The 20,593-nt window shown below is 37.4% G+C and overlaps 1 protein-coding gene across 9 annotated transcripts in view; it reads left to right on the top strand.

The window, feature by feature from the left end:
* Window positions 1–20,593, top strand: part of Pou2f1 (POU class 2 homeobox 1) — a 150,278-nt gene that overhangs the window by 76,965 nt on the left and 52,720 nt on the right. For 8 of the 9 annotated variants that reach the window (XR_007980484.1, XR_007980482.1, XR_007980483.1 and 5 more), the window contains 4 exons: window positions 12,226–12,326; window positions 14,629–14,682; window positions 16,502–16,621; window positions 18,431–18,619. Coding sequence is in view for 6 of the 9 variants with exons in the window: in XM_052200802.1 (XP_052056762.1) it covers window positions 12,226–12,326; window positions 14,629–14,682; window positions 16,502–16,621; window positions 18,431–18,619 (464 nt within the window). In the remaining 3 variants the exon portion in view is untranslated. Of the gene's footprint in view, window positions 1–5,156; window positions 5,456–12,225; window positions 12,327–14,628; window positions 14,683–16,501; window positions 16,622–18,430; window positions 18,620–20,593 lie in introns of those variants that run through there. The other variant, XM_052200798.1, reaches the window with a different exon arrangement.

Below are 20,593 nucleotides of genomic sequence, written 5' to 3'. Positions count from 1 at the left end.
AGATGGCTAGCAAGGTTACCCATAGCTTTTAGCACTGAGTCTGACTGAGAGATTTTTGCCTCAGTGAATATGGAGGAAAAGTGACCATGTATGATTCCCAACATCAACCTCATGTGCAGTGCACTATGCACGTACAGAAACATGAATACACATTACACACATGATGGCAGCAAGGGAAAAGCATGTGAGATGCAAGTACACAGAACAGGTTAGCTTTGAAAGTGACATTGGGAAGAGGACAGGAGAGGTGCATGTGGTATCCAGTACTCCGGGTGCCCACTGTACCCAGAGGGCTCACTGCAGTGCAGTACGATAATGGCTTTGGTATCAAATTCATCTTACAGAAAAGTACATATAGGTAAAGTACATAAAGATAAGCCATCTGCGTTGAGACTGTTCACTAAGAAGTATGTGATTCATAAGAACTCGGTGTAAGGAAAAATGTATTTCCAGTTGGAAAGAGTGTTATGGAAGACATTAGAGGAGGTAGTTTATGATGCCCATTGAAGAATGGGTTACATTTAAACATAATGGTGGTTGGCATTTTACCTTCAGCATGAAGAAGCTGTAAAAGCTAAGATGAAGTGAAAGAAAGTTGTACCGAGTACCTCGGACTCCTTTTTATAAAAAAGTAAAAAAAAGTTACAGTATGCTATATGATCTCCAGACCCTTTTCCATTTAGTCTCAAAATTACACAATTACATTCTTGTAGAGACTTTAATTCAGCCATTATTACTACATTGGCTTACTAGAATATTTAAGGCAGTTGAGTGTGTTTGTTTGTTGGATTTGTAGCCATTAACTATCTTTTTCATTAGAATTGGAATTGATCCTCATCTTGCTACGTGTGTGTTGCATACCCACGAGTATGCAGCTGGGATTCTCACACATGTCGGGGCAGGATGTCAGGTCTCTTCTCATATATGTGCATGTAAAGGGCAAGGCAGGATGTCAGGTCTCTTCCTCAGTTGCTTCGCCCTTGTTACAGTGAGAAAGGTTTCTCACTGAACTTGTTGTTTTGGCCAGGTTGGCTGTCCAGCACTCTCCTGATCTATCTGCCTCCGCCTTCAGCGCTAAGGTTTTAAGCACACATAAGGCTTTTTACATGATGGCTGGGGATCCAGACTCAGGGCCTCACACTTGTAGAACAGTGCTCTTACCAACAGGCTCCAGCCCTGTATCCTGTCTTCTTTCACTAATTTTATTTAGATGAGTTCTCCTATGACAATATCAAAATCTTTTTAGTGAATGAAAAAGCCAGTGTAGCTTAGTTATGTAAGCCAGTGTACATTTATGAAATACCACTCCAAATGTTTTGTTATGAGAAGTCCTGATAACCAATAGATTTCTTCATTCTGTACTATTTATTAGTGATACAGCTAGTGGCTGTGTAACCTTATCCTTAGGGAGATAAGAAAAAAGATCTATTCATTCAGATAGGGAGTCAACAACAGGCCAAAAGCAAAGATAACACCAAGTCTAACTTGGTGAGCCAGTGAGTTTGAGGGTAATTAAAGGAATACAGGTGAAGGGTTACTTGCAGGAGCATAAATGACTCAAAGACAGCTGCATCACTAAAGCCCATTCCAGTGTGAGACTCATGAAAACTGGAAGCAGAGTTTACTGTAACAGTTTGCAGACAGCTGGGCAGGTTAGAGACTATCTCTTCCAGGTAGCTTGCCTGAGAGTGTCTCTTGGCAGTCTTTACTGCTTATATAAACTTGGGAAGGGAAGAACCAGACTCACCTGGGTCAGTCTCAGGGACTTATTGAAGTTCTGGATGTTTCCTGTCTGTGTGCTGACACGCTTTCCCACAGGCTGGAATGTGTGAGTTCAAAGGAAACTGCTGAACAGCACAGGTACTGAGAAAATGTACTCACAAAAGATGACCGGACATCCTTTTCTCTAACATCAAGAATATGATCCCAAAAGACTAAAGCATTGGTGGATATAGATGCTGTTCTTTAATAATTTGAGAACTTGATGCATTCAGTGTGAGTCTTGGAAACATCTCCAGATGAAATTCTCAGCTAACCAAACTAGTGCCATTACAGATTTCAGATTCTGGACTACCTTCCCTTTGAATTTATGTAGGGGCTATTTCTAGTATTCTTTTTTCTTTTATAATTATTAATATTAGCATAATATTTATTGCATATTTTACTTGTGGACCGCATTCTTCATTGGCAAAGGGTACTTTTATAAGCCCCAGTGTAGAAATTCCAACACTAGTATTTATTGGTGTGCTTTTATAGTAAAGTTTTAAATAGGAAATTCTATGGCAGTGATTCTCAACCTGTAGGTCGCCACCCCTTTGACAAACCTCTGTCTCCAAAAATATTTACATTATAAATCATAACAGTAGGAAATTAGAGTTATATGGTAGCAACAAAAAATAATTTTATGATTAGGATCACCACAACATGAGGAATTATATTAAAGGGTTGCATTATTAGGAAGGTAGAGAACCATTAGTCTATGGGTTACTGAAAGTGGTTGAAGAGCTTCTAAAGAGCCTTGAGAGTAGAGTTAAGCATAGATTACTCTGTTCCTTTGCACTAAAAGTCAGCGTTGACTACCTGTGAGAAAAAGAGTCCTTCTTCTAGTGCTTAATTGATAGGTATAATGTGAAACATTCTGTTTCTAAGAGCTTCTAACCACTGTATACTGAAAAATTTGCTGTACTGCTGCTATCCATGTGCACCTGTAGCAAGAAGCAGATAACTGATAATTACTGAGCTTTGAAGAATGATGGTACTGGAGTAGTGGTGTATACCTTTAACTCAGCATGGGAGGCAGATGCAGACAGATCTCGGTGATTTTAAGGCCAGCCTGGTCTACAGAGCCAGTTCTGAGACAGCTAGAGCTACAGAGAGATTCTGTCTCCAAATCAGTTAATTAACTGATTAATTATTATGAATTGTGATTATACTTTTGTAATAAATGAATGAGAAAGCAACTCATTCTTTTGACAAGAGATAATCTAAGTAACAGAATTTTAAAAGTAGTGTCCAATTTATTTATTACCAATTAAAATGTAGACCACTAATGAGAAGATCTGTAGGCATAAATTATCAAAGATTGTAACTTTTTCTTTTTCCCTTTAAGGACAGCTTAATTTCATGCGTTTTCCACAATTTTTTTCCAACAAGAATAAAGGAATTTTTTTATATATATAAAAGAAATTTCTAGCCATGTTATACTTTACATCTTGCTTGAAGCAAGAATCTAGACTGCACTGCTCTTTCATTAATTCCATTCTATAGCACCCTGGCCTAGAGCATTGGCAGTAGAAATTGGAAGTCAAATTTAATGAGCCATTGCTGGGGGAGGGGCAATATGAGGAGATTGTGAGGGAGTAAAATAAGAAAGAAGAAGAATGTACTAAAATGAATCCTCGTATTGGTGTGGGGCAAGGGATGTGACGGTGGGGATGTGACGGTGGTCTTTGAGCAGGGACTGCCCAGGCGAGGAGTAGAATATAAAGAAAGAGTTTTAGCTCTGAAAATGTTATTTTCATAGTATCTTGTAATATTTGAAGGGGAACAAGAAGTTAAAGATGGCAGTAACGCTCCTTCCAGAGAAAGGAACTCTGGTCATGGAGGGCCCTAAGCAAGGCGTTTCTAGGAGAGAGAGACTGGAATAAGCTGGAAGAAGCACCAATCACAGAGCCCTCCTCCACCATTGAAAAGGTTGGCACGTGTAAAGGAACCTATACCACTGCCAGCATAGTGTCTGATAGCTGCAACTGATATTTAAACTTACATTACATTAAATTAAGAATTCAGTTCTTTGGTGAACTGACATGCTTGGTAAGTTCATTTAGTCATGGACAGTGATAGTTAATAGGTTGCCACAATGGTTCTGGTAATCCATGCTTTCAGTTTCATTTGGTTGAGGAATTTTAAATTTCCTCCCTATTTCTTCAATGATCCACTGCACACTCAAGAAAGAGTACATTATTTATACCTAGATGTCATGGCTCATGCCTGTAATTCCACCCTTCAGAATTACAGTTTAGAAGGAATTCAAGGACATCCTCAACTGTGTAGTAAGTTTTAGGACAACCTGAACTATAAGAGACCTTGTTTCAAAAACAAACCATAAAGACAATTTATTTTTTTAGTACTTGTAGTTTGCATAGTTTTTCTTGCTGTTAGTTCTTTTATTTCAGTTTTATTAGATAAGACACAAGAAATTACTTTTTCCTTTTTTATTTGTTAAGGCTTACTTTTTGACCTAAGGCTAACTGTTAGAAGGAATATTCTGTACATATTTGTTAAGCCCATTTGATTTATGATGTAGTTTACATCTAAAGTTTGACTTTTTAGATTGGACAACCTATTTAAAGATGAGAGTTGAATATTAAAGTAATCGATATTTATTTTTGTCAGGGACAATAAGCCCTTTTATACCTATTAGAGTTTATTTGATAAATTTGGGAGCTCCTATATTCTATGCATGTATATTTACAATTATTTTATCTTATTTACTTTTCTTCTTTTTTTTTAAAAAAAGATTTATTTATTTATTTATTTATTTATTTATTTATTTATTTATTTATTTGAGTACACTGTAGCTGTACTGAAGGTTGTGAGCCACCATGTGATTGCTGGGATTTGAACTCAGGACCTTCGGGAAAGTAGTCAGTGATCTTAACTGCTGAGCTATCTCACCAGCCCAAGATTTATTATTCTATTTAAGTACACTGTAGCTGTCTTCAGACAGCACAAGAAGAGGGCATCAGATCTCTTTATGGATGGTTGTGAGCCACCATGTGGTTGCTGGGATTTGAATTCAGGACCTTCGGAAGAACAGACAGTGCTCTTAACCGCTGAGCCATCTCTCCAGTCCCTGTTGTATCTTTTTGATGGAATGTTCCTTTAGATAGCATGTAATGGCTCTATTTGGAATTCTGGTTTGAAGTCCACTTTACTAGATGTCAGAACAGCTCCTCCAAGCTTATTTTTTTATTTACCTGACTAGTTGACTTCCATCCTCTAACTCTAAGTCCATATCTAAGTGTACCAGCATGTTTCTTGGCAACAAAAGTTAGTCTGGTCTAGTTTGGCAATCAGCCAGTCAGTCGGCAAGTTGAGGCCATTTTCTTGTAAGGTTGATATATGTTTACTAATTTAATTGGTTGTTTTTCTACTTCGTTGGATTGCCTGTCCTTTTCTTTCTCCCATACTAGTAGGGATTTTCTGGATCATCATGCATCTTTCCTTCCTTCCCTGTATGGCATTCCTCTACGTGTCTTCTACAGTGCTAACCTGGTTGGCACTGCCTCAGCTTGTGATTAAACTGAAATTGCCTGTCCTAAAGAGTAGATTCTCTATGGCGCAGTCTTTGCTGTAGTTCATTGACTCTCAGTAGTCATGCCATTCCATCCTCCCCTGGATGTGAGGTTGCTGACAGGATGTCACATATTATTCTCATGTCTTGACTTTGTAGGTAAGTTAGTATTTTCACACTTAATTTTTGAATACTGTTTGTTTTCTTTGTATTTTAGACATTTGACTATAAAAGTTGTCATGTATTCCTTCATTTCTGTTTCAGGTTCTAAATATCTCTTACATTTGAGTACCTATTTCTTTCTCTTGATTTGAGAAATTTCCTGCCATAATTTTGTAGATGAGATTTAATTTTTAATCTCGTTCTCCCTCTAAGTTTGGTGCCTTAGTAGTTGCCCAGAGTTGTTGGCTATTGGATTATTGTGTGGAGTCTGTCTGTCTGTCAGTGTGTTGTGTTGCCTCCCCCAGCCCCTGCCTGCCACATTGGTGTCTCTTCAGTCTTGTCCTCCTCTCCTAGTCCTCCTTCCACTTGGTTAAGTCTACTGGTAATGTTTGGTTTGTTGAGTTTTTCACTTTTGACTGTTTTTCTCTTTTTCTCAATTTTTTTCCTCAGAGTCTTGATTTTTTGTTTTGTTTTGTTTTGTTTTGTTTTGTTTTTTCTGAACTGTTTCCCACCCCGCTCAGCTTGTCTCCCATGTAACTTACGTTCTCCTGTGTTCTGTTGAGGTTTTATGTTGCCAACTCTCTGGAGATTGGACTTGATTGTGTCTTCCTTGAAGTCACTGACCAATTTAACTAGTGAACTTTTGAAATTATACTTATTTCACTATCTTTGAATTCAGTAATTGAGTTAGTTGAGATATTTTAGAGGAGTAATATTGCCTTGCTTTTTTCTAGTTTTTCTGTTTCTAGGTTGTGATTTGTATATCTGTTGTTTTAGACATCTCTTCGGGTTTTCTTACAGAGTCTGACTGAGCAACATACTTTTAAGGAATGAATCCCCAGTATCATTCAGTGAGGAGAAAACAAACTTGTAATAGCAACAACGTCAGACTGTATAAAAGACAGGAGTACTCTCAAAACTCACTTAAAGCCCACCAGTACACCAATCATGGACTAAGAATTATTCAGGATAAATGTGGGAATATAAATGATTAAGAAAAGAAAGGGGGTGAAAGCAGGGGAAAGGGGAAAAGGATTGAAGAAGAACATTGTAGGCAGGGAAGATCAGAAAGGACAAAATGAGAAATGAACAACAAAAATCCTCAAAATAAAAATGCTATTGAAAGTATAGTAAAGAGATGGAAATGGAAACATGGGACAAAGGAAGAAGGAATTAAGTAAAAGTGATTCCCCAGCGGTGAACAAAGCTATACAGAGAATATTAGAAGAGTGCAAAACAAAACACAAAGTAAAACATTTAGAATATGATGACATAAAAATACTGGTAAGAGTGTAATAAAAAGACATGAATGTACTAGGTCCTCTAAAATTGAAGGTGGCTGATTATATGTAGAGAGAGGTGGTGGGGAGAGGGTCAGGTGGTTTGCCCTTATCCTCTGTGCGGTCCACGCTGGTACTGAGCAGGCTGGAGAGTGTCTGCTAGAGTTACCTTCTCCTCACTGCTTTCCCTTCTTTCACACCAGTGCCCCGTGGGCTCAGTACTTAGCGTTGTAATCTGTGGGCTGGGCAGGTTCTGCCAGCTTCTCGAAACTTTGCAGTTCATGTTCCCAGGTGAGCACTGCTTGGTTTTGGAAAAGATTATTTATAGTTAGTCAGGCCCTTAAGTTATCCTAGAGAAATTAAGTCCCAGTATTCAGTGAATAGTAACTGACGTTCAGGGCTAGAGAAGACGGCAGCATTTACCATCTGTCCCTAGTTAACAGTGGCGTCACTTTAAGATTCTCTCTCTGGCATGGCTTCCCTTTCTCCATCTCACCCACGAATCTGATATTCTGATACTCTGACTCACACAGCTTTAGGTCATGTTCATAGGCTACAGGTTTTCATTCTAGTGGAGAAAGGGCAACAGGAGTGGAATAAATAAGAGTGTTGTCTGCCTCCTACAAAAAATAATAAGTGGGCAAAAATGAGTCTCCTTCAAAAGTAGATTTGAAAAGGCATTGAACATGAGGGGAGAAGTGAAAGGAAACCCATCTCAGGCAAATGTACACTGAACAGATGTGTAAGTGAGTTCTGAATGTCATACTTATGATAAAGAATGTGAAAATACTGGATAATCTTCTGTTTATAGACATTTTCCCAGGTAATTGTGTTTATGGAAGAAGTGTGCTTGCATTTTTTTCCTTTTTTTATATTTATCTTTGTCAGGTTGTGGTTTCAAGGTTATGCTGACTTTAGTTAATGAGACAGGAAGTATTTTTGTGTTTTGTTTTGTTAATAGTGTTCTCTGTGTAAATGATTTTAATTAACTCTTCATTGAAATTTTGGAAGCATTTCTTGGTAAAGTTATTTAGGCATTGCATTCTCTTTGGGAGATTTTTTTTTAATCTACTTATCCAATTTCTTTGACTGTTGTAAGACTTGTATTTTCTATTTCTTCTTGAGTCAGTCTTGAAAAAATGCTGTTTTTTAGAGGTTTTCTGATTTCATTAAGTATTGGTCTTTTATAACTGTATTCTATTTTCTTCAGATTAATTTTTCAGTGATTTGATATTTTCCTATAGAATGTGACAGATTAAACTACCCTATTCTTCCCTTAGCACTTGGAGATAACAGGATCAAGAGTTTCCTACCTACTTGCTGTCTGGTCACCTGTCTGTCTTTTAACCTATTTTTCTCTGTATGTATTATGGATACAAGATTCCAAAGATTCAGTCTGGTAGTGCTAACCTACAGAATCTTTGGCTCTGGCCTGTCATTTCTTGATGTACTCTAGACTACTTTGTTGTTTTTTCGGGGTCTTTATACCTTCCTGTGTCTAATATTATTAGTCTTACATGATTCATTGGCCAAGAGCTCTGAATGTCATACTTATGACATAATTCCTGCTTCCTTTTTCCAGTGTTCCAGTTCTTCCAAGAATGTAAACTCAAGTATTATGTGGTTTTTGCCTCTGAACATCACTGTCTCCTCATAACAGTTCATATCAAGTTCAGTTGAGTTGTTTGTGTTACTTTTCTTTGTTAGCCTAGTTTAGCAATAGTTTGTATAATATCTTATTTCTGCTTTCATCTCACAATGTCACAAATATCCTATTAAGAGAAATTATCTGCTTTTGCATCTTATATTTCTGTATATATCTTAGTGGTTATCTTAGTGTCCTTTGTATACAGGAATAGTCTTTACTTCTTGTACCTAATGGTCAGTTAGTTATAGGTACAAAAAAACACAAGTGAAGGTTCAGGAACGCCAAGTTTGTTATACTCACAGGTCCTGGAGACAGGAGACATATGTGACAGCCTTGGAAAAAGCGGGTTGTTAGAAGTCAAAAAAACTAACACAGAGAAGAACAGGAGGGAAGAGCTTAAACCACAGAGTATCCACTGATCCTGGGATAGGCAGTCTCTTCTTATCCAGAAGGGTTTTTGAGATGCCAATATATCCTAATATTTTTATGGACTCAGATATTTGCAGTACAACTACTGTCCTTCATCCCATCCCCTAAAAGACAAAGTCATAGCAATTAAACAGTATTAAGTGCTGATACTATTAACAGAAGTCTCCTGTACTCAGGATGCTGGAAATCAGTTTTCATGTTATTTCTTTCAGTGCCTTGTAATTTATAAGGAGCTTGCTCTCATTTTATATGGGAACTGAATAGAGTCAATATGTAGGATTTGGGTGGATTCTATGAAAGTTGGATATGTAATGGTGAACACTGGCCCTCTTAGAAATAATGAAGCTACTTCTGATGGCACACATCTATAATCCCAGCACTTGGGAAACTAAGGAAGGAAAGTCATAAGTTTGAGGCCAGTCTGGGTTCTTTGTGAGACCCTGGGGGCGTGGGGATGAAAGATATATAAGATACACACACACACACACACACACACACACTCTTTAATTTTATATTGAGAAAATCATTACAACTAATAATAATAAACAAAACTTTTGAAAAGCATGTTCTTTTATTGAAAAGGGAAGTAAAAACATTTTATGATAAAATTGAAGATAAACATGGAAAATATTTCTGATAAAATAGAAGAGATATATAGAAAAACATGTTAAAATTGACAATTTTCATGGAAAATTGAAGAAAAAGTGGTAGACATAAAAACATTGCTAAATTAATTGAAAAGGAAGTAGAAACATTTTATGATAGAATTGAAGATAAACATGGAAAATATTTCTGATAAAAATGTAGAAAAACCTGTTAAAATTGAAGATTATCATGGAAATTTTTATATAGATATAACAATGGTAGGTATAAAAGTATTACTAAGTTGATTGAAAGTAGAATTATAAACATCTTCTGATAAAGTTGAAGATTTACATGGAAAATATTTCTAATAAAATTCAAGAAATACAGAGAAAACCATGTTAAAATTGAAGATTTTCATGGAAATTTATACAGATAAAATGGTAGGCATAAAAAAAACTTTCTAAATTAATTGAAGGTAGAATTAAAAACATTTTTGTGATTAAAATCAGAGATTTACATGGAAAACATTTCTGATAAAATAGAAGAAATATATAGAAAAACATGTTAAAATTGAAGATTATCATGAAAAATAATGCACATAAAATGGTAGACATAAAAAATTACTAAATTAATTGAAAGGAATTACAAACATTTTCTGATAAAATTGAAGATTTACATGAAAAATATTTCTGTTAGTCTGTATCTTTATTGGGGAATTGAGTCCATTGATGTTAAGAAATATTAAGGAATAGTGATTGTTGCTTCCTATTATTCTTGATGCTATTTTTATGTTTGTGTGGTTATCTTTTTTTGGGTTTGTTGGAAGAAGATTACTTTCTTGCTTTTTCTAGCGTGTAGTTTCCTTCCTTGTGTTGGTGTTTTCCATCTGTTATCCTTTGTAGGACTGGATATGTGGGAAGATATTGTATAAATTTGGGTTTATCATGGAATATCTTGGTTTCTCCATCTATGGTGATTGAGAGTTTTGCTGGGTATAGTAGTCTGGGCTGGCATTTGTGTTCTCTTAGGATCTGTATGAGATCTGCCCAGGATCTTCTAGCTTTCATGGTCTCTGGTGAGAAGGTTGGTGTAATTCTGATAGGTCTGCCTTTATAAGTTACTTGCCCTTTTTCCCTTACTGCTTTTAATATTCTTTCTTTGTTTAGTGCATTTGGTGTTTTGGCTATTATGTGCTGGGAGAACTCTCTGTTCTGGTCCAGTCTGTTTGGAGTTCTGTAGGCTTCTTGTATGTTCATGGGCATCTCTTTCTTTAGGTTAGGGAAGTTTTCTTCTATAATTTTGTTGAAGATATTTACTGGCCCTTTAAGTTGGAAATCTTTGCTCTCTTCTATACCTATAATCCTTAGGTTTGGTCTTCTCATTGTGTTCCTGGATATCCTGGATGATTTGGGCTACAAGCTTTATGCATTTTGCATTTTCTTTTCTTTTCTTTTTTTTTTTTTTTTTTTGCATTTTGCATTTTGCATTTTCTTTGACTGTTGAGTCAATGTTTTCTATGGTATCTTCAGCACCTGAGATTCTTTCTGCTATCTCTTGTATTCTGTTGTTGATGTTTGCATCTATGACTCCTAAATTCTTTCCAAGGTTTTCTATCGCCAGAGATGTCTCATTTTGTGGTTTCTTTATTGTTTCTAGTTCCGTGCTTAGATCCTTGATGGTTTTGTTCAGTTCTTCACTTAATTGTTTGTGTTTTCCTGTAATTCTTTGAAGGATTTTTGTATTTCCTCTTTAAGGGCTTCTGCCTGTTGACCTATGCTCTCCTGTTTTTCTTTAAGGGATTTTTGTGTTTCCTCTTTAAGGGCTTTTACCTGTTGACCAATGTTCTCCTATATTTCTTTAAGGGAGTCATTTAAGTCTTTCTTGAAGCCCTCTGTCAGCATCATGAGATACTATTTTAAATCCAACTCTTGCTTTTCCAGGGTGTTGGGGTATCCGGGACTTGCTGTAGTGGGAGAACTGGGTTCTGATGTTGCCAAGTAGCCTTCGTTTCTGTTGGTAGGGTTAATGTGCTTGCCTTTCACCAACTGGTTATCTCTGGTGTTAGTTGGTCTTGCTGTTTCTGGCTGGAGCTTGTCCTTCCTGTGGGCCTATAAGCCTGTGTCCATACTTGTGGGAAACCAACTCTCGTCTGGAAGGGTCTGTTCACAGAAGGCTGTGGAGCTGCCTGCCTCCCTGGTTACAAATGGCAGCCTGAAGACCTCTGTCCCAGCTGCTCCACAGATCTTATGCCCTGTGCACTCCTAGCTGTTCCCCTCCAGAGAGAAGGTGGAGATCTCACCTCTGTGCTCAGAAGTGAAAGTGCTGCTGGGAGATCACTACCTCCTGGAGGGCTGTACCCAGAAGGACTATTGACTGGCTTGATCTTGTGGATCTTAAGTTCATGGCCATTTCACATTTGGACAACAGCCCTTGATAGCTCTTCTCCCCACCTTCTCGTTCTTCTATTCTTTCTGTCTCCTATCCTACAGAGTTCATGGATCTCCTCCCATGATGTCCAGTTTGCATTTTTCTAAATCTTTTCATCTCTTTAAAGATATTTAGTGGTGCATGCCTTTAATCCCAGCACTTGAAAGGCAGAGGCGGGTGTATTTCTGAGTTCGAGGTCAACCTGGTCTACAGAGTGAGTTCCAGGACAGCCGGGGCTACATAGAGAAACCCTGTCTCCAAAAAACAAACAAACAAAAAGAAGCTATTTAGAAAAGAGATTGTTCAAGACAAGTTCCTAGTGATGTTGGTAGCTGCAGTTGAGTACTTTGCTTCATTTGAATTTACTTTATTTAATAGTTACTTTGCTTGCTTTCCAGGCACACAAACCAATGGCCTGGACTTTCAGAAACAGCCCGTGCCTGTTGGAGGAGCAATCTCCACAGCCCAGGCCCAGGCTTTCCTGGGACATCTTCACCAGGTAGACTGTTACCAGCCATAACTGAGAATGCTTTCAAATAAGGAGGCATGACATGCTAGCGAGGTTATTTCAAATCATATGTAACTCTTCTGCTCAATGATTCATGTGGAATTAATCAGTTTTGCATAGCTAGCTATTGATTCTATAACTGTGTGAACAAAGGAATTTTTGTTGCATGGGACATATGTAACAGCTAGGTCACTTTTTTATATTAACATGAGCTTGAGCCTGTGGTGGCTTAGTGATGCTAGTAAAACACCAGTCATTTGAAATTAGCAGTCACCACTACTACGAAACCATTGTAATTTAGGTGACTACTCAGAACCGTGCTTGACTGTTAACCTCTTAATTTCTGATTTTAAGAAACTATTTTTAAAGTACTACCCTGATACCACATGACTTCCACCCAGTCTAAAAATAGAGCATGGGTTCTGTTCATTTATGTTTCCACTCTTTTCACAAAAAATGTCCAGACTTGAAAATAGGTAAAATTCTAGGAAACTATCCTCCAATTTGTTTTTAAGTGAAGTCAAGTTGGAATGACTCATAACTTTTCGTCTGTGTCCAGCTAGTGGCCTGTGTCCTTAATACAACAGCTTTCCTGTTCTCTCCTATTTATTTTCACTACTACCATTCTGTCATGACAATGGTGGGATCTTGTTTTCTTTAAAAACACAGAAATATTATAAGAATGTAGTTTCATTTTAATCCCAGGTTTGGGAATGTGGGGCTACTTCAGACTGTTGCAGCAGGTGACTCTGTTTTGCCTTGTGCTCGAGCAGAGGTGTGGTTTTGCCAGCTGCAAATAGTTGTATCGGGTGTGTGATGTTTGGAATCCTGGAGAATTTTCACAGGGTATATAAATATTAGAGCCCCTGTGGGTGGGTTGGTGGCTATTCAGGGGGGTTGGTTGTGGTTTGTTAATAGTCCTGCCCAAAGAAGAAACAAAAGGAAAGATACTAGATTCAGGGATCTCCTCCTCCCTCTCCCTTCTTTGTCCCTCTACCTGTCTCCCTCCCTCTCTCCCTCTTTTCCTTCTCCCTCTCCTTTTCCTTCTCCCTCTCCTCCTTCCTCTCTCCCTCTACCTGTCTCCCTCCCTCTCCTTCTCCCTCTATCTGTTGCCCTCTCTCTCCCTCTCATGATAGTGGGTAAAACCGTGAGGGTAGGCAAAGGGTGGCAAATGAACCCACAAAACCATGAAGACCAACCACACCATTTTGTTTCATCTTCCATTTATTCTAGTCTAGTTTTATAATCTTCTCCCTACTTAGTCTTTCTTTACTTTTAAGACATTAACCTTTGAGGGGCTGCAAGATATAAGAAAACAAACTCCCCCTTTCTCTCTCTCTCTCTCTCTCTCTCTCTATATATATATATATATATATATACACACACACACACACACACACATTTAATTTTTTAAAAGACTAACATTTTTTAAGAGCACAAACCAAACATTCAAGAAGGTTCCAAAATTCGGGTTTGTCTGCTTTCTTGTCATGATTAGATTATTTTAGATTCAGGTTATCCACTTTTAGTAGGATTTCAATATAAGAAATACACTCTTTGCAGTGCTTGTAGCAGACCGCAAATCTCTCATAGTGACATCACTAATTGTGCACACCTGTCATTTTTGTCAGATAGCCCTCCCTGTGGCCTTACCTTTTTACTCTTCATAATCCCAGCATCTGTGGAGAGTGGCGCATGTATAAATCCTTATTCTCATTTTGCCCTTAATTAGATGATCTGATGGTGACTCTTTTCTAAACCAGGTTGCTATCTTAATTGCCAAATGATAGTTTTCTAATTACCTGTCTGTCTTTATTTTAATATGGCCATGATTTGAACTCTTCAAAATATGAATATTGAATATTGAGACAGATTTTTTCATGTGTGGCTCATAGGATAAATTCTCTTAACTAATTTTTTTGTTCATAATGATAAACCAATGCATGAGTATAGTTTGTTTGGGAGATAATAAGTTATATTTTTAGACTCTAAACCACTTATGACTACAAATAGAGTATAAAATAAGGAGCCCCCACCAAGAGCAAATGGCATGCTTGATGGTTCACATTTAGTGATGGTGCTGCTTCAGAAGATGTTTCTGCCATTTTCAGTTGGAGTGAGGGCATCTATGAGCTTGTATGTAAAGTTTTAACGGCATAAAATAATATCTTCCAATGTTCAATTCTAACTTGGTGGTATATCTTAGTATCTGAATTATTTCTTGATGACAGCTCTAGTGATAAATGAGACTATTTTAGATTATTATGTCCACTATTGATTTCTTTCCTCTTAGGTCCAGCTAGCTGGGACAAGTCTACAGGCTGCTGCTCAGTCTTTACATGTCCAGGTGAGTGCGAGCATGAGCAGATAGCTCATTCTTCTGTTTATTTTTCTATATCTTCCTGTAATGAGCACATAATTTAGAATAGGAACTACTTGGGATAGTTACTACTTATTAATCTTACTGTTTTTATATTTTTATTGCTGAATCCAGGTAGTAATAGTTATTAATGAAAATCAGTTTAATCTGCTACTATGTGTGAGCCAAAGGTGAACAAGCAAAGAAGTCCCGCTTTCAGAGTTTAGAATGAAGTTCATACTAAACACAAAGTGAGACAACTTCTCAAGTGTTATTCTACTTTCCCAGACTCTATATCATTATTCAGGAAACACTGGCTAGAGGATGGCGAGCTTGAGTTTTAAAGTCTCAATAGGCTTTGGCGAGTTAGAGCCTGCTGGAGCTCAGCTTTGTGTTCCTCTATTTAAATAAAGACACCTATATAGCATTATAAGCAATCTTCTCTACTCAACAGAAGTAAAATTAAAGGGCACTGGAGTCATCACCCACAGTTAAGAGCAGCATACATTGATTGCTTACAGTTCAGTTCTCATGTCAGGGTACTTTACACAACTCCCTAACGCTCAGGTCAGCCTTTCCTTGTACTGTATGGGAAACTAACAGTTAAGAAGGAAAAACATGGGCTGGAGAGATGGCTCAGTGGTTAAGAGCACTGACTATTCTTCCAAAGGTCCTGAGTTCAAATCCCAGCAACCATCTGTAATGAGATCTGATGCCCTCTTCTGGTGTATTTGAAGACAGTGACAATGTACTTACATATAATATATAAATAAATCTTTAAAAAAAAAAAGAAAAGATTTCTTTTAAATCAAAAGGAAAAACAGTATTCTAGATTGATCTCAGTAATGCTTATGACTAAAGATTTGGGGTTGAATATTCTCTGAAATCTTGTGGAATATGGACCTAGTAAAGCATGGAGACAAGGAGAGAAAAAAGATAATGTGGCCTTCCTTTCTGAGAGAGGAGGTGAAATTGCCTTGGTTGCCATGGTAAACTTAACATCCCTTAGAGAGATGTTGGCAAACAGGCTATATCTCTAGTGCAGAATGTTTACAGTCCTGCACTGTAATTATCCTTCAGTGACTGGCAGAATTAATCAAAGCTTTTATGTTAATTAGCTTTGCTGTAGTCCCCCAAACAGGTGGTGGAAAATATGCAAATCTATGCAGAATTTTAATACTCTGCATAACCAGTTTTAATTACCATAAATTTTTTTCTCTTTGACTCTTTAAAACCTATATTTCTTGACTGTATTGTTTTCTTGTTTTTATTTTGTTTGTTTGTTTGTTTGCTTGCTTGCTTGCTTGTTTTTTGAGAAAGATTTTCTCTAGCCCTGGCTGTCCTGGAACTCAAGGGCTCCATAGACCTGCCTGGCCTTGAACTCAACAGATTAGCCTGCCTCTACCTCCCCAGTGCTGAGACTTGCCACAAAGTATATTCAAAGTGTTATTTTAAAGGGTCTAATAATAGAAATGAATTGAAAATACATTCTTCCTTTTATCCTTTATTGCCTGAACTGGGGATTTGGGGTTGTGAAAGGTTTTAATTTGTAAATGACCAATTTGTTGTTGTTTTTTTTTTTTCTTTTAAAAATTTATAAGTGTAACTTTTCTGTTAGAATAAAAATTTAAGAGTACTTCAGTAGAAAAACACAAGGGCATAGGAGAAAGAAAGAAAATGAGAAAAACCCAAAATTCAAAATTGTATAGCACGTATTTAAATAATTTTTAATAACAGAGTTAGAAATACATTTCTTTAATCACCTTTTTGAGATATTTATTTTATTTCCTACCCATCCCCACTTCAGTCTAAAGCTAGTGAAGAGTCGGGAGATTCGCAACAGTCGAGCCAGCCTTCTCAGCAGCCTTCAGTGCAGTCGGCCATTCCCCAGACCCAGTTAATGCTGGCTGGAGGACAGATAACTGGGGTAAGTTTTCCTTGAGAATATTGTAATGAACTTCCTGTGTCTGAACTGCCACTGATTGCATCTCAGTAAAACTGTTGGCTACAGCGGCACTAGCACAGCGGCACTAGCACGCACTGCTGTACATAAGGAACTGCAGATGTGGAGTGCTCCTCTGGAAGAGGGGTTCCTTTTGCCATTCTCTACAGATGTCTTTTTGTTACCGCTGCAGATATTCAGAATAAACTAACTTTTTAACCCACATTAAAAAATAGCATTGCTTCATTGTGCAAGGGAATTGTTGCCATATGCATGGTACAATTGAGTTGTATCATGGCAGGACAATTAAAGAGTGGATTAATAAAGAAACATAGTTTGAACTGTCTTTGTACTATCCTAAAATAAAATATGTAGCCTCATATCCTGTTTGTGTAATCACTAATTACTCAAGGACTAGTTACTTTATCTCTCTATACTTCAGTTTTCCTTCTTCTAAGTGGAGGTATTAATAATATCTCTTTTAAGTACCATTGTAATTTATGTAAAGCTCTTAGAATGGTTCTTGGCATGTAGCCTTCAGTAAATGGTAGTTATTTTGACTTGTAATAAAATCTGCTCTGTGACTGTTAAGCTTTCACATGTTTAGCAATTTCTGTTGTATGCTGTTATTTGGGGTGGTTTCTCAGTGTTGAAAGCATGTGCATTATCTTTTGTGAGGAGACTGAGTCAGGGGAATGATAAGAAAGAAACTAATCAATTCACATCACATCAACCTTCAGAACTTTTTATAATTAATTTCAGCTAGTGTGACTGAACTTTAGATGGTTCTTCTAAGAGTTGTTGCACATTTATTTGCAGTATTCCATCACTAGAGATTATTAATATATGTACTTATTTAAAAATACAAATATACATACACACATTTTGAAGAGTTGAATTTTTGAATAGTTTTGCTCTGGTTTGTGTGTTTCTAATGAAACTGGTTAAATTACGACGACCCTGCTAGTTTAGAGGGCAGGCTGTGCTGCTAAATGATGTTTGTTCATGAGACTAGATAGGACATGATCCTTTCCTGTTTGATTAGAACATGTCAACAAAAGAAAGGCCCACCGCACTTACTACTTTGATGTAAGCATATTTGAAATGATGTGTTATCGGAGTTCTAAATACATTTCTTGCTTTGTTGTTAGGGTTTGGGTTTTGGTGACTAGTGTCTAAGATAGTAATGGGCACTTGGAATTCCAGGTTCCTGTACCTTGAAGACTGTTAAATCTGGGCGTTAAGAGGATGCCTCTTAACACCTGTTTCTTAGAGGTAATAAGTTGGAAAGAAGTTGTAAACTTACTAATGATGCTTTTCAAGGGCAGGAGATTGAGTGAGGGGAGGTCCTGGAGGAAGATTTATAAAGGAAACAAGTGTGATTCGTGATTTTTAGTCACATCTGAAGACATCATGGAAATGGTGAAATATGGTGGGGATTCTGGCTAAGGAGAAGCAGCTGGGCCTCATCCATTCTCCTCCTGCTCCTAGCCAGCTTCCTTTTGTCCCTCATTCATCTGATTGTCACTTGCTGTTGGGTATAAATGTCTTTGCATATCCTGTCAGCATCTGTCCTTTGTTTTCTTATGTGCAGGTTTTAATTTCCTTGCCTAAATAATTGTTCAAGTCTGAAGTTACTACTTTAAGTTAAATGCTCTGGTAGAACAGGTAGTTTGTTCATTGGTGGACAGTTTAGCTACATAGTGGCCACGTGACACAGTAGTGAGGCCCTAATCGCGCTTGAGTTACCTCTTTGAAGGCATTCAGTCTTGCCCTTTCTTGTTCTTCCTCTAGCTCACCCTGACCCCGGCCCAGCAACAGTTATTACTACAGCAGGCTCAGGCCCAGGCCCAGCTCCTGGCTGCTGCAGTGCAGCAACACTCAGCCAGCCAACAGCACAGTGCTGCGGGGGCCACCATCTCCGCCTCCGCTGCCACACCCATGACGCAGATCCCCCTGTCTCAGCCCATACAGATTGCACAGGTGAGTGAGTAAGGAGCAAGGGCACAGGGACAGCAGACAGCTAATCAAATGGGAATTTTTATTGCTTATTGTTAGCCTTCTGGTTGCTGCTGTGGGTTTTTAAACACCCAAGGAACTCTGGTTCAAGGAGGCACATTATCCCTTCTTCCGTTTTTGCTTATTTGAGTTGATATTATAAATATATAGCTGATTATTTGAATAAGTGAATGTTTAGGTTAAATGGAATTCTTGAGTAAGTAGCTGGCATATTTCTGAGGCAAGGGATTGCAGTATCCATCTTAATTAGCAGGCAAGAATTCTTCCATGTGCTCTACAGTAAGTGTTGCCACCTTATAAAAAAAAGACAGCGTCATCTTTCTGCTGTGGAGTGACTAGGATCATGAAGAAGTGCATTAAAATAGTACAGGGTTTCAGTTTTTACATTTTCAAATAAAATATCCAAAGATAATTTAAAAATTACTTAGAGTCATAAAGAATTATAACAAAAAAGAAAATATGTAAAATCCTTTATCTCAAGGGAAGAAAAAGGAGCATGAGAAGTTGGATATAACATTTAAGAAGTGTAAAAAACCAAACAGTTCTGTATGTCCCCATAGGCGGTGAGAAGTGCTTAAGTTTAACAAGAGTTTGACTAGATACTTGAAATAGAGTCACATGATTTTTATAACTGTGTGGACATCTGTATCAGGATAGTGTTTTGATTTGGAGCCATTTTCTTCATCAAGTAAATTATGTTAGTGCCTAAACTCTGAGACTTTATCTGAAATTAATATAAATAGGATCATTTATATGAAGGCACCGAAAATGTAAAATACTAGAGCCAATATAAAGCCATATTGTTTTATCTGACTTTTATGTGAATTTTTTAAATAACTTAACATTGATTCCTAAATTGAATTGGATAAGCTGGTGTCAGATTTCAGGAATCAAATCTTTTAATTTATTGGTGGAAATTTGGATATATCACTCAATTTTTACTTTAGAAAAATGGGTTAAATATTCAAAACCCCTTTTCTCACTTAATTTTTAAAGAACATTTAGTCTCTGTTTAGATCAGAACTAAATAAACAGAATTTATAGAATAAATGCATATTAATTTATTAGCATTTATTAGAGTAGTTTGCAGGCTAGCCCAGCTAGTCCAATGATGGTGGTCTCTCAGTTCATACAGCTGGATGTCTTAGCTGGTCTTTATTCTGTCTTGGACTCCTGATGAAGTAGGTTCTATTACCAGCAGAGGAATGCCTCACCAACAGGATAGATGAATATAACCAGAGGAAAAGAGCACAGAGACAAGTAGCAAAAGGGTCCTTCTTCCCTGGTCCTCTATGTGGGCTACCGTCAGAAGACAGGGCCCACGTTAGCATGGGCCTCCCACCTCAAGTGAGCCAGTCAGGCAGATCTCTCAGAGGCACACACAGCTGTTTGCATTTCAGTTTATTCCAGAGGCAGGCAAGTTGTCATTCAAGATTATCTGTCTGAGTGGTAGTAGGTAGAAGTAGAGAATTCACTGCAGACTTATCTTCTGATTTCCACATGTATGTGTGGCTTATACAAACCTCATCACACACTAATAACAATAAACTAAATTTTAAAATTGAAAACCACCCCCCAACATTTATTCTGTATTCATTTATTCTGAAAGAATTTTAAGTAATTATTGAAAGTTGGGCTTAACATAATCTTGATACTATATACATCATAACCTCAAAAATACAACTTCTTGCAGAGGCCCTGTGGTTTTTTGGTTTTGTTTTTGATATTTGCTGTTTGTGTGTGAATCAGAACAATTGTCAGGAGTCAGTCCTCTCCTTCCACCATGTGTTCTAAGGATCACACTCAGGTCATCAGAAGGCCTGAGGATTTCTCACACACTGACATAGTCTTGGAAGCCACACTGTTGGGACATGAAAAAAGCTAAGAATTGTCTCATTGTTATTTGATATGACACTGTCATTACCTAGGAACCTTATG

The sequence above is a fragment of the Apodemus sylvaticus genome, chromosome 12 (assembly GCF_947179515.1).
Source record: "Apodemus sylvaticus chromosome 12, mApoSyl1.1, whole genome shotgun sequence".
Classification (NCBI taxonomy): domain Eukaryota; kingdom Metazoa; phylum Chordata; class Mammalia; order Rodentia; family Muridae; genus Apodemus; species Apodemus sylvaticus.
This window is presented reverse-complemented; position numbering and strand designations above follow the sequence as displayed.